The 12,947-nt window shown below is 51.1% G+C and overlaps 9 protein-coding genes across 9 annotated transcripts; 7 read left to right on the forward strand and 2 right to left on the reverse strand.

Annotated features, from left to right (window-relative positions):
* Nucleotides 1–3: 3 nt before the first annotated feature.
* PtrM4_106370 (Herpes-BLLF1 multi-domain protein) lies at nucleotides 4–1,245 on the forward strand (the record flags this gene model as incomplete). The annotated part of the gene is made up of 2 exons (XM_066107693.1): nucleotides 4–94; nucleotides 143–1,245. 2 exons carry the CDS (start codon nucleotides 4–6, stop codon nucleotides 1,243–1,245), a joined length of 1,194 nt encoding a protein of 397 aa, XP_065962142.1.
* An 898-nt stretch (nucleotides 1,246–2,143) lies between these two features.
* On the forward strand, nucleotides 2,144–4,510 carry PtrM4_106380 (BglX, Beta-glucosidase-related glycosidase; the record flags this gene model as incomplete). The annotated part of the gene is made up of 1 exon (XM_001936085.2): nucleotides 2,144–4,510. One exon carries the CDS (start codon nucleotides 2,144–2,146, stop codon nucleotides 4,508–4,510), a length of 2,367 nt encoding a protein of 788 aa, XP_001936120.2.
* A 166-nt stretch (nucleotides 4,511–4,676) lies between these two features.
* PtrM4_106390 (uncharacterized protein) lies at nucleotides 4,677–5,428 on the reverse strand (the record flags this gene model as incomplete). The annotated part of the gene is made up of 2 exons (XM_066107694.1): nucleotides 4,677–4,844; nucleotides 4,898–5,428. 2 exons carry the CDS (start codon nucleotides 5,426–5,428, stop codon nucleotides 4,677–4,679), a joined length of 699 nt encoding a protein of 232 aa, XP_065962143.1.
* Nucleotides 5,429–5,686: 258 nt separating this feature from the next.
* Nucleotides 5,687–6,277, forward strand: PtrM4_106400 (uncharacterized protein; the record flags this gene model as incomplete). Its single annotated transcript, XM_066107695.1, has 1 exon — nucleotides 5,687–6,277. The coding sequence occupies one exon, from the start codon at nucleotides 5,687–5,689 to the stop codon at nucleotides 6,275–6,277; it is 591 nt and encodes a 196-aa protein (XP_065962144.1).
* Nucleotides 6,278–6,288: 11 nt separating this feature from the next.
* On the forward strand, nucleotides 6,289–6,708 carry PtrM4_106410 (uncharacterized protein; the record flags this gene model as incomplete). Its single annotated transcript, XM_066107696.1, has 1 exon — nucleotides 6,289–6,708. The coding sequence occupies one exon, from the start codon at nucleotides 6,289–6,291 to the stop codon at nucleotides 6,706–6,708; it is 420 nt and encodes a 139-aa protein (XP_065962145.1).
* A 288-nt stretch (nucleotides 6,709–6,996) lies between these two features.
* On the forward strand, nucleotides 6,997–7,798 carry PtrM4_106420 (Herpes-capsid multi-domain protein; the record flags this gene model as incomplete). The annotated part of the gene is made up of 3 exons (XM_066107697.1): nucleotides 6,997–7,103; nucleotides 7,188–7,466; nucleotides 7,579–7,798. 3 exons carry the CDS (start codon nucleotides 6,997–6,999, stop codon nucleotides 7,796–7,798), a joined length of 606 nt encoding a protein of 201 aa, XP_065962146.1.
* A 680-nt stretch (nucleotides 7,799–8,478) lies between these two features.
* On the forward strand, nucleotides 8,479–9,117 carry PtrM4_106430 (uncharacterized protein; the record flags this gene model as incomplete). Its single annotated transcript, XM_001936082.2, has 1 exon — nucleotides 8,479–9,117. The coding sequence occupies one exon, from the start codon at nucleotides 8,479–8,481 to the stop codon at nucleotides 9,115–9,117; it is 639 nt and encodes a 212-aa protein (XP_001936117.2).
* A 1,496-nt stretch (nucleotides 9,118–10,613) lies between these two features.
* On the forward strand, nucleotides 10,614–12,271 carry PtrM4_106440 (AAA-11 multi-domain protein; the record flags this gene model as incomplete). The annotated part of the gene is made up of 3 exons (XM_066107698.1): nucleotides 10,614–11,128; nucleotides 11,162–11,573; nucleotides 11,663–12,271. The coding sequence occupies 3 exons, from the start codon at nucleotides 10,614–10,616 to the stop codon at nucleotides 12,269–12,271; spliced, it is 1,536 nt and encodes a 511-aa protein (XP_065962147.1).
* A 100-nt stretch (nucleotides 12,272–12,371) lies between these two features.
* PtrM4_106450 (uncharacterized protein) lies at nucleotides 12,372–12,491 on the reverse strand (the record flags this gene model as incomplete). Its single annotated transcript, XM_066107699.1, has 1 exon — nucleotides 12,372–12,491. One exon carries the CDS (start codon nucleotides 12,489–12,491, stop codon nucleotides 12,372–12,374), a length of 120 nt encoding a protein of 39 aa, XP_065962148.1.
* Nucleotides 12,492–12,947: the final 456 nt, after the last annotated feature.

The raw sequence follows: 12,947 nt of genomic DNA on the forward strand, positions 1-12,947 counted from the left end.
ATCATGCGGAGTAGTTCCTCAGTATGGATTCTGAGCACAGTGCCGATGGGTGTACTGGGTAGTGTACTATCGAGGTCTCATGATCTCAATAAAAGTGGGTTCATAGCATAGCAGCAATCATTCAATGTACTAACTTTACTAGCTACCACAGCTGATGTATCACGACTATATGGCACCAGGCTCCCCACACCTATACAAGCGTCGCCTTGCCTATCCTCCAAGGGATATGAAACAGCAGCGAATTCTTCGACACCAACTGCTTTTCCGTCATCAAATCCTTCGTCGCCGTATGCTGTAAATACCTCGTCACAATTACCGTCCTTCGCCTACTCGCCGCTGTCGCGCCCAACAATCTTGACATACTCATCGCCTACTTTGGCGTTTACCCCTGACCATACATTGGTTGTAACAGTAGTTGTCTCAAAGACAGTGTTCAACGCGCCAACATCGATCTCATCGGCCAATTTGTATCCTGTATCTCAACTATCGACTCCAGGACCCTCATCACCTCAGCCTGAGATTAGCGCATTTGCTGCACCTAGTAGCTCCATCGGCACATCATCAGCTATTCAATCTTCAGTATCCTCTATTGTCACAGACACCGAGGTTGCAGTGGCTCTACAAGTTAGCCCGACCATCAATCTTCCACTATTGTCCTCCATATTTTACGGGTCAGAGATCCTTCAGAGGTCCATTTCAGTCAGGACAACCACGGTGACCACGGTCGTAGTAATCAACATCACTATACCGGGTCCACTCCCTACATCGTCGTTCGGCGCCATGCCAACAGCACCGACAACAGTCATCACTACTTCTGTAGCTGTACCCCCGTCACCATCTCTATCCGCGACAACAGCTTTTCCAGTGGCAACATCGGCCAATATTCCAGGGGTATCATTATCTGCCTCTGGTTCCATCTCACCCACAGATATCGCGCCTACTTCTGCAAATCCATCAGAAGGTGCATCTACCGGTTTCCCAACTGTTCCACCATTCTCGTACAATCCCTCCGCATCCCGTGGCTCGGCTTCACCCATCACAAGGCCCACCCCTGAACCCTCCAGCGCAAACGTTGCAGGATCCACGCTAGGTACCGCTACAGTATCCACTTCTACATTCATATCACAATATAGTGGTATTCCGCCTGCGCCGAGTGCAGCTGGAGCTTCCGGGGGTCTCAATGGGAAGGCCAAAGAAACGGTGTGGTGGGTAGTTTTCTGCGTTCCCTTCATGCTCCTGGCCTAGGGTTTCCCCTTAGTCGGCTGAGCGACATTTACATATTTCTTACGATCTTCATGTTCTTCATGGTTACGATAATATCTTCATGTTTCGACGTATAGCGAGTGGGCGTTTTTTGTAGTTGAGCCATGCATATACCAGGGTTGCAGTTGTCAAGGGCGTTCATAGCAGGGTTAGATTTTGGGATGATTTTGAGTTGGAGAAGGAAGGACAAGGTGTATAGTCCTGCAAAATATTGCTAGATGAGATATAATGTATTAGCATCGTCTTACACTTGGGAACAGAATGTCCTTCGTCTTAATCTCCTTAGGTAGCTGTGAAGATGGATCAATCAAGCGGGAATGCTCCCTAGCTTCCGTAAGAGTCGTCGGAACTACGTCAGATTATCTTCGGTGGATTTAGTAGTCGAGAAGATCTGGGGTCTAGTATGCGGGGACTTTTGTTCTGCGAAGATCGGAAGTGGGGAAAAGGCCGGCTAACTTAGCACAGCCGCCAGTTCTTCCATCAATCAAATTTCAAGCACCACACGCCCAACCACACAAGATACCCTAATACAATGCGGAAATCATTGATATCAGCACAGCTACTATCCACCAGGATAACAAATGGCCTACGGATATATATATATTACCAGGGAGTCCGCGGCGCTGGCCTGAGCTGTGTTCACATTTTTGTCAATGCGACCCTTGCTTGGGATGGCTAATATGCTGCAAAATCGCCGTTTATTGGGCCGGTACCTTAATATATAAGAGCAGACTCGGGAGGTATTTGTCCGCTGTCCAGCATGGATTCTGCATCTATCCTTTTTGACGGTCCGTAGAGCCTAGCGGGAAAGTATAAGAGCAACAGTACCCTGTCTACAGCCCGATTCTTTGTCAAGAAAGCGCTTGTAATCCATCTCAACATGCGGCATTTCTTCTCTAATTCGGCCTCCTTCCTTGCTGGATGTGCTTTGCTCAACATCAGCAACGCATACGACCTTGTTCGAAGACAGCAAGCAGTGAATGCAACTTACAAAGATGCATCTGCCCCAGTCGAGGCCAGGGTAGCGGACTTGCTTTCGCGGATGACCATTGAAGAGAAAACTGCTCAGCTTATCCAAGGCGACATCTCCAACTGGATCAATACAACCACGAATGCTTTCAATCAGACAGGTCTGGAATGGAACTTCAATGTCCGCGCGGGCCAATTCTATGTCGGCTATGCCATACCGCCAGACTGGATCAGTAATGGGATTAAGATCGGTCAAGACCATGTCATGCACAACACGACACTAGGAATACCAGCAATGGTTCAGACGGAGGCTATTCATGGTCTGTTAGTGGGCAACGCGACAATATATAACAGCCCAATTGGACAAGCGTGCTCATGGGATCCACAGCTGATCCACGACATGGCCGTGGCTATCGCGACCGAATCGCGGTCTCTTGGAATCAATCAGCTTTTCGCACCACTCGCTGATCTAGCGCGTGAGCTGCGCTTTGGCAGAGTAGAAGAAACCTATGGTGAGGACGGATTCTTGGCCGGTGAAATGGCCTACAACTACGTCAAGGGAGTGCAGAGCCTCAACGTCAGTGCTACTGTAAAGCATTTCGCGGGTTTCAGCGCCCCAGAGCAAGGCTTGAACACCGGACCAGTTCACGGCGGAGAAAGAGAGCTACGGACGACTTGGCTCCCACCCTTCAAACGTGCTATCATGGATGCAGGTGCATGGAACATTATGGGCGCCTATCACTCGTACGATGGTATACCCTCCATTGCTGATGGCCATCTTCAAGAGACGATTCTTCGTGAAGAGTGGGGTTACAAGTACTGGCTCACTTCAGACGCCGGGGCAACAGATCGACTGTGCTGCGCCTTCAAGCTTTGCCGATGCAAGTCACAAGATGCACCAATTGATAGCGAAGCTGTAACGCTCATGGCTCTACCAAATGGCAACGACGTAGAAATGGGTGGAGGATCTTACAACTACGCTAACATTCCTCGCTTGATGAAAGAGGGTAAACTGGATATTGAAATTGTTAATAGGGCTGTGAGTCGTCAGCTTCGAGCCAAGTTTGAGATGGGTCTATTCGAAAACCCATACCCGGGTCTCGTTGCGAATCTGTCTCAATCCACCATACACCCTGAAGAGCATGTTAAGCTCGCACGGACACTTGAAGCCGATTCGGTTGTTCTGCTCGAGAACAAAAACGCTACTTTGCCGCTGTCAAAGTCCGCCAATATCGCCGTCATCGGACCCATGGGTAACATCACCAACCTCGGGGATTACGTGGTATACCGCTCCCAGTATAACCCCACGAATGTGTCGCCCCTTCAAGGTATTATGAGCGCTTCCAAGGGCAAGGTAACATTTGCCCAAGGCTGTGAGCGCTGGTCAAACGACAAATCCGGATTCCTTGCCGCAGTCGCTGCTGCAGAAGCAGCTGACGTCGCAGTGGTTGTTGTGGGCACATGGTCTCGCGACCAGAACGAACTCTGGCAAGGTTTAAACGCCACGACCGGTGAACATGTCGATGTTGCATCGCTCAACCTCGTCGGTGCAATGGGCGAGCTCGTACAAACAATCATCGAGACCGGCAAACCAACCATCGTCGTATACTCATCCGGCAAGCCCGTCACCGAGCCCTGGATCTCGGAAAACGCCGCCGCGCTCCTCCAACAATTCTACCCCGGCGAACAAGGCGGCAACGGTCTAGCCGATGTGCTCTTCGGCGACGTCACTCCCTCTGGCAAGCTCTCCGTCTCCTTCCCCTACGACGTCGGCACACTACCCGTCTACTATGACTACCTAAACTCCGGCCGCTCCACCGACCCCGGAGCCACCCTGGCAAACGGCACACTGAAATTCGGCCATCAATATGTCCTCAATACCCCCCAGCCCCTCTACGAATTCGGCTACGGGCTCTCGTACGCAAACTTCACTTACTCAAACGTCACGTTGTCGAAGACAACGGCCAGCGCGAGCGATATAGTGACTGCGATGGTGAGCGTGAAGAATACATCGCCCGTGGACGGCAAGGAGGTTGTCCAGGTTTACGTGCAAGACGTATACGCCAGTGTTGTCGTTCCCAACATGGAGCTCAAAGGGTTCAAGAAGGTGATGATCAAGGCGGGCAAGACAGTGGATGTTAGCATTGACCTTGATGTGAGTAAATGGGGCTTGTGGGATCGCAAGATGCAGTATGTGGTTGAAAAGGGAGATTTTGTCGTACATGTTGGGTCGAGTTCGAAGAATTTGAGAGGGAATGGCACGGTTACTGTTGTTTGAGGGGTTGAGATGTCGAAGTGGGCTGTAACATCTCCTCAGTAGCCTTGTAAAGATACTAAATCCATTGGTACCCATCGATCCCATTAATCCCATCCCGTTAATTCCATCAACCCTATTAAGCCCATCGGCAACCATAGTCCACACTAATATCTCCACTATACTACTTTCAATCATCATCGGCAACAGCGTTTGAGAGGATAGCCAATGTAGCATTACGTTCCCTAACCACCTCTAACGAAGCTAATAGAACCTCAACGTTCTCAGCCAACTTCCGATCTAGCCGTCTTGACAGCACCACGGTCTTCGACTGTTCAAGCTCACTAGAAACGGCATTCTTTGATTTCTCGCATAGACGAGCGAATGTCGCCTCACGTTATGTTTTCTTACTTCAGCTAACTCTGCTTCCTTCGACAGCACCAGTTTTTCGAGCGCATCGAGCTCCAGTTGCAAATTTGCTTGAAAAGCCGAGTAGTCAACCAGATACTCCTTTGCCCCGTTCCACTCTCTTGCCGATGTTCTGTTCGCCGAGTGTTTACTCAGGCCCGCGGTAAAGTGACTGAAGCCACCGGCATTGTGGATGTAACCTTCTGCCAGCTTCGTGAGCCCAATCTCAGAAATCTCCGCATGCTCCGGTAGCCAGATGAGATAGATGCCGGCTTTTTGGATCTTATAGACCTTACTGACAGCGTTGCGAGTGGCGTGGAAGATGGCAGCCGTCAGGTTCATGATATAAGTGGAGCTGTTGTGGCGAGCATGGTCCTTGAGACGGTCCAGGCATCGCTTTGAGTACCCAATCTCCACCAGCGGATGCTGCATCGGCTTATCCCGATCCTCCAGTGGTACCGATGCGATGCGTGCACGCAGTTGGTCGATGAAATGCACCGTCTCCTTGACATGTGCCGGGCTGTACCCCTCCATGTAGACTTTGTCATCAATCTGGGTGCCCGTCCTCCGGGCCCGCTGGGCCGTGAATGGATTCTTGTAGTCCCCAGGGTAGACTTGTAGCGTCCTGTTGAGATATCGGCGGAACCCTGACTGAGACTTGACCAGCTTTATAGCCTTCTTCTTCGACCGATGTAGGCTATCGAACACATTGGCGTCCTCGAGGCACACGTGAAGGAACTTGAAGACCAACTCAAGACACGCCTTACCGATCACAAAGCCCAGATCCAATCTATGACGGCCACCGCTACAAAGCAGTCGGCAGAGATTGTGGACCTCAAAAAGAACGTTGCCGACGCCAACGCACTCGCCATAAAGCGACTAAGCGACGCCGACCGCGTTATATCGCGGGCCAGAGGGATGACGCAGCGTTTCGAGGCGCCTGAAGACACTCGTACCAACCTTCAGATGGTGCTCGCAATCAGTCCGGACAATCCCAAGGCGGTCGATGATCGCTGGTATCGTCACCTAGCAAAAGGCATGTCGTCACTTGGTCCGTTAGAGACGATCCGCGCCGAGCTTCGTCGAGTCGGCAAGGATATCCCCTTGAAAGAGCTTGGTAACACTATCAAAGAACTCGTCGACACCGTCGAAGCCACCAAGCAACCCAGCGACGACGGACGAGAGTTCGCGATTACCATGGCCATGCAAGGACGCCTGGACTTCTGGAGCACACACCACATGCTGTTACCAGTATTTACACTGATCGCTCAGTATTGCCACGGCGTGATCAGTCCCATGAACTTCGGCCAGGACTTGGACGACGCGCGACAAAAACTCTACAACAAACTAGCCGCCGGCACATGCCATTGGTCACTGGTATAAGAAGCCGAAGTATGGCAGAACTACAACGCATCGATAAGAACGGTGACTACCGTTACATCGATACGCTGTTTGACAACATTGGACGAAGCGGAAAGATCAAAGACATCGCCAAGATTCCTGCCGACCTAGTTGACCGCCACCGCAACGAGCCTGGTAAGTTTACCCTAGGACCCACACAGAGACTGTGGAAAGCTCTACGAGCCGTGTTAGACGCCGATCAACGAGTATACACGTTCAGCGACGATACCCAAGAGCTTCAAGTACAACGCCCGGGGCAGTACCAATCCACCCAGTCCCCCACCGAAAGCTCCACCAAGTCCTCTACCCACACACCGCCCTACACAATCCTTTACCGAACAAGCAGTCATTTCCTCTCCCTTCACAGGATCCGTTACCGATCGTCAGATACAATCACCTATAAGGCACCCTAACAAGTCGTCAGTCCCGTCTCTGAAACGACAATCTCCTTTTTGTAATGGCCCCACAACCGACAATATGCCACTCTCCTTTCAACGGACTGCAGAACCGACAACAACATATTCGCCAAGCGATCACTGGTCGACGACGGAGGTAGCGACAACCAGTCGGGAAACTGATGGGCACTCCTTTGGGAGATAAGCCCCAGTCGTACAAAGCCGACATCGAGAGCGAGGCTAAAAACCTTGACTATATAAACATGGACTTTGGCCTCCCAGGCCTTACCGAAAGGTCCATTCAACATGCCGCCGGCATCACAGTGCATCGAACGAGAGGTCCAGCGCTACCTCAAACCCCCGCACATACCTAAGGTGTCCAAAACGGCATCCAGCAAAACTGACGACGACACGTATGCAAGGTCCGGCGGGAATGTATGCTGGGATAGCATTGAGTCGCCCTTGGACACAGGAAAGGTGGGAATCTAAGAGCCAAGTACTGCACAAAAGTCTATCGCGAAAAGTCTCGGATCCGCACCCAAGAAGTGGATGGTGGACGCCAATGGGAACCGTGAACACCTCCACGACACTCCCTCTCGCACCCGCTCAAGAACTCTCTTGGAGTTCATGACTCCCACACCATTGTTATCAGATCCTACACGCCAAGGAAAACCCGCGTTCGAGTTCGGTCAGGCCAGGCCGTTGGTCGGTGCGGACCAGCGTGGTCCTCCCTATCCCTCTCAACCGCACACAAGCAGCGAAGTCATGCCCCCTGTGTAAGAATGGGCGGTCGAGAGGCCATACCATCATTCACGATTTCACGCTTGGACCGAATGCCATCGAGCCATACATGTTCTCGTGGGCGGGCATATGGACTGAGCAGTCAAGAAACCGAGGCTCTTCGAATGCTACACCCAGGCAGCGAAAGACAAAGAAGGTCGAGGAAGATGGCAAGAAGGTCGACGGTGAGGTTGAAGATAGTGTTGATGAAGAGGAGGAAGGTGGCCGCGAAGAGGGGACCGTTGGCGAGGGTGGGACTGCTGATCGGTTTGGAGAAGACGACGAGGATGTGTTTCCTCTTGAAGGCGGCGGAGATGATGACGAGTAGCCTCGATTTTTGGATCCTGCCGACGGTCTAGGGCGAGATTACCAGAGATAATAGACTGGAGAAGTGTTCTATCCATCAAGCGCAAGATGTTGTGCATGACATATTGTCGAGACGCGGTGAGAGCCTTCACTAGTATTCACGGTGAATCAGGCTTCCCGTGCTCTGATTGGCCAGGCACTGATTAGTCAGCTGCTCCGTGCGCGCACCATAGATATTCTCCCTTCTCCCGTAGCTCCAATACAACAAGTTCACGCACGTTTCTCCACCTTCATCACATATGCCGCCCATTCCATGTCGTCAACGTACAGTGCCTTCCTCTCTGCTAGCCGTTGCTGTATCTCCTCCTCCATGACGGCCGCTGCCAGTCGCTTGGTGCCACCAAACAGAGCAAGCAGATCGCTACCTTACAGACAGATGCCGACGACTACAAGGCTAGGCTCAAGACTGAACACGCCGCACATGTCAGATGCCGAAGCTGGTACAGCAAGACGGCCAAAGAGCTTTCCGATGCGAAACAGCAGTATCGGTAGCTCGTACATACCGAAGACGTAATCCGGGAGTCGGAGACGGAGCTTCGCGACATCAACACGAGCCTGCGACAGAGTTTAGACGAGGCGCTTAATGCCAAAGAAATCGCTCTTACCGAAGTTTCGGCGGCTCAAGATACTGCAAAAGAGCATATGAACCGCGTCAAGGCCGACTCCGTGCTGGAGATGGGCAAGATGGAAGCTCGAATGAACCGCGTCAAGGCTGAGTGCATGCTGGAGATGGACAAGATGAAGGCTCGGGTAGGAGATCTCGCCAAACACAATGACGAGACTGTCAGAAACTACGACGCCCGCGCCGTAGAGATGGGCTCGGTCTGGCAGACCAACCTCGCACTTCACGCCGAACAAAACAAGATAATCGTCGACCTAATGACACAAATGCTAAAGCTACAACTTCAACAGCAAACCGATACCGCGGACCGACTTAGTGAGGCGTTGGAAGATGAGAAGATGAAGTCTATACGACAGGACTCGTACTACCGAGATGTAATGCAGACGCTGCAAGATATGACTAAGGTACTCTCGGCCGACAAGCTTGCGTATGCGACACAGTTGAAAAACAAACTCCGGGACAACCAGGATAAGACTTTAGCTATGACCGAAGCGAAGAAGAAGATGATACAAGTTCCGTGGAGGCTAGCTGCTGCGTTTGTGAGGGTAGAGATACAGGATAGACTGGTTGCGAAAGCTATCGTGAAAGTCATGGTGACGAAGAGTAGGCTTGAAAAAGTGAGGGGTCGCCTCCGTAATAAGGATACAATGATGACATAGATAGCCTATGCAATGGGCAATATGTAATAATACGGTATAATAAGGTGTCACAAGGATGTATTTAGTAAAGACGTTTAGTAATAGGGCAGCGGTGATGTAGGTGTCTAAGACAGACATATGATTTGCAGCGTATTAGAGAAGGGACAGTATTTAAACACTTCAGGGTACAACTTACATGTCTCCAAATCTTCTTCAAATTATATCGCAGTAGGCTAATCGAGGAGATAATATATAATCACATGCGTAATGCAATGTCAAGGTCCGACGATACACTATTTTGTTCTTCATGCCGTGAGCGATTTCGTATCTCTTCGTGCTACTGAGATAGCAGAGGCGCGTAGTAAATTAGAGAGCGCCTTGATCCATCACTCGTACTCACCATCGCCATGATGTTTGTCGTGGAGAGTAGAATGTCAGGTATCTTCCCTGGTGCTTAAAATACGGTACCGACACTGTCATGGCACAACCGACCTTACAGCGAGGCACTCCCAAAATTACCGCATCTAAAAGTCCTCAACTGATCACACCGACGCAGCAAATTTGCGATCGAAAAGAACTTTCGGCCGTACTTATCGTCGTACGGCCGGTGGGTGTTCAGACCGACAAAGAAGTATCCCAAGATGGTGTCGTCGTAAGTCTGTATCGGTACGACAAAGAATACTCTTATCGGACCCCCAAAGGCACGCTTTCCAATGCCACGGGTCCAAACTCTCGTCATATGATGCGATGATAGTCATACCAATGATTTCTAGTGGGCTGAGCGACGACATACCTCTGGTAACGAGATGATACCAGCACCCATCTACCTCCTTGGTATTGTCCAGACTGATCGCCAGCACCATCTGAAGATCGGTACGCGTATCGACAGGTGCTATCCCTCTGGTCCGTAACTTGACGCCTTGCTGTAACGCGCCCCATTGGGAGGTTAGTTGGGCCTACACAGTGTGTGGCTGCATCCTACGCCCATGAAGCCGCCTAGATTGTATGAGGAGTCGGCCTTGGCCATGCCCAAGATTGTCGACAGCATGGCTGACTGACAACTGCTTTCATCATGCACCGGCTCTTTCATTTACGCCTCTACTGGCGTCCTTCCCTCGTCGATCACGAACGTTGGTGCATAGTTGACAGTGAGAATTAATTCTACCCAGATAACCCGAAAATCGATAAGGAAGAGATCATCGACATTGTTGTATCTACGACGAGCAGATTCTCTTGGAATATGGTCAAGGGTCCTCGAGGTAGAAGGTCAGATTTTCATGAGCTTGGCTCTACGCGTCCGTGATCTTTATGCTGTCGCTTGACTTGAGCATGCTTCGTATGTACCTAGTTATCGCGTGGAATACAAAGGCCTATATGTATGTGAGATTAGTGTGGATAGACCAGGTTTGTTGACGTTGTGTATTGGCCATGCGTTCATTTCCTGAAGCTAACTAGTACCCGCAAGTACATTGCATGGTGCATGCTTCTGTCAAGAGCTGCAGGGAAAAGACAAAGTAATGGGTCCAGATGCTGCTCAGATGATCTTCAACTGCAGAAAGTTTGCTGAAGGTACCGACATACTCAAGCAATCAACGTCTCCGGAGGAGCTCCTCCGCTTCAAAACCCTTGGCAAGGAATTCGAGCATGTTCCAAACGAAGAGCAGCAGTTGATTGCTCTAGATACAACTTCGTCTGAAATTGGTGTGACCACAATCATTGGCCCGCCAGGTTGTGGCAAGACGATGGTGGACATCCGAATCCTCTGGGCACATACAAGGCTGGGACGTCGCGTCATGGGAGCTGCTCCTACAAATTCGGCTCGCGACTCACTCGTACAAGGCTTCATCAAGCAGAACAGTAGCCGACCGGTCAGCGAGCAGGTCCCAGATCACAAGTGGGTCGTCTTCACTGGTGGACAAGTGAGCATCGAAGGTGCATTGCGACTTGGGTTTGACCAGATGAAGGAGCTCAACCCAGAGAAGGAGCTTATGGAGCGGAACAGCGCATACTGGGCCCACCTCTGCGATGTTTAGTCGCGCAACCGAGCCCCCCTTGCCGCGTATAGTGTCGGCCTCAAGCTGCTTCACCGTATTGCTGTCTGGAAGAGCGATGTATCATACGACAGTCCGCACCAAGGTGGCGATCAGCTCTATACGTGGGCCAATGACTTCGATAACACCAAGGCCAACCTCAAGTACATCCAGGACCCAGAACAGCACGGCCGCTCCGAGAAGCATATTGAAGCCCTCGAACTGACGCTGCAGAGGTGCTTCTTGAAGGAAGTGTCTGTCTGTTTTTGCACAATCTCAACGTCGGCCCACCCTCTCTTGCTCGAGAGTGGTATCTGGGATGGAGTCATCATCGACGAGGCCGCCCGTGAGACGCGTGCTGGAATGGCGACTATCATGGGTGCATTTAGTGGCCGAATTCGCCACTTCACTCTGTCGGGAGATCACTGGCAAGGCGAGGGCATTGTGGTTGGCAGAAACTCCAATATTGGCTTGAAAATCCTTTCCCGCAACGTCTTCGAGCAGTTGCCGATGTTCAGCGACTCTACGGCCGACAGGTCTCAGTTGAGCTGCCGCACATCAACGCACAGCATGTGTTCGGAGAGTGGCTGCGGAGCGCATGTGTTGAATCTCTCTGGCTCCAGTATAACTCCACCCCTACTCCAACCTTTCTCAAGATCAAGTTTGCGGGTCCATTGGAAGCTTTTGCTGGTCCTCAACCCCCTCAGCTTCCTATGCCTTCTGGTCCGTCTGGTCCATCTGGTCCGTTTGCCCCGCCTGTCCCTTCTGGTCTTGCTGGTCTTTCTGATGAGGAGGATTATGGTCTTTTGTCGCCTTCTGGTCCCCTGGATCATGATGATACAAATATGCTTTCCCCAACAATATCGAACCCCGAAGCAACAGACGAAGGGCTTTCGTGGCAACTACCACAAGGTCTAACATCTGGAACAGCCCGCTATCTTGAGCGATCAACGAAAGTGGGTCCACTCTTGCGTTTGGAATTTGGCAGACCAGGCAATGACGTTCTTTCGATCATACTCAGCAACCGTTTCTCCGGCGAAGCGATGTGGTTCAGGAAAATGAAGGATAAATCATTTCTTCCCAAGAAAGCCATGTATGGCCAAGGAACGGGTCGCTGCTTACCTGCAGTCAATACGCAGCACTGATAAACACATACACATTATTGTGTATTTTGCAATGCGATTGCAAACATGTTACATCCCCTCACCTCTTACTGGCGCCGGAATCCGTCTTGCACCTGTCTCATTAGAGCATCAGTCCGGAGAGCATCAGTCCGGAATGGAAGTGGGAAATGCTGCCAACGACTAAACCAGATGCGCATGTGTCGATCGTCGATGTCTGTCCAATGATGCCTTGCGGACCCATGTTTGGAACACGCATATTCCGAGAACTCCGCTTGTATCCATATCATATGAAAAAGCGAATCCTGTAATCTCCTTCACTGGAATGTCCATGGGCAGTTCCGACAGGCGGGTGCAATGATGACATCCCTGGCTCCTGGGAGAGCCCGGATCGGTACCAAAATTTATTGGATCACTGCAACACCAATCACGCAGACGAGCCTTTACTGTGGTCCATCACCACAGAAACTCAATGCGGCCTGGGTTTCGACTCGCGGGCTGATCTGGAGAAGCATCAGGTTATATACCACCCTGGGGCAGATTCGACACCATCTGATGTACCGGAAAGCGCCCAGGATGGTCAACGCGCAACGTCAATACCATCTGGTGTACCGGATATCGTTCCAATGAGTCAATAAAGAAGGTCGAGAGCACAACGGACGCAGGCAAGAGCCGAGTGCTGGACCCGGGAAATTGATGC

This window comes from Pyrenophora tritici-repentis, chromosome 5 (genome assembly GCF_003171515.1).
Source record: "Pyrenophora tritici-repentis strain M4 chromosome 5, whole genome shotgun sequence".
NCBI lineage: Eukaryota > Fungi > Ascomycota > Dothideomycetes > Pleosporales > Pleosporaceae > Pyrenophora > Pyrenophora tritici-repentis.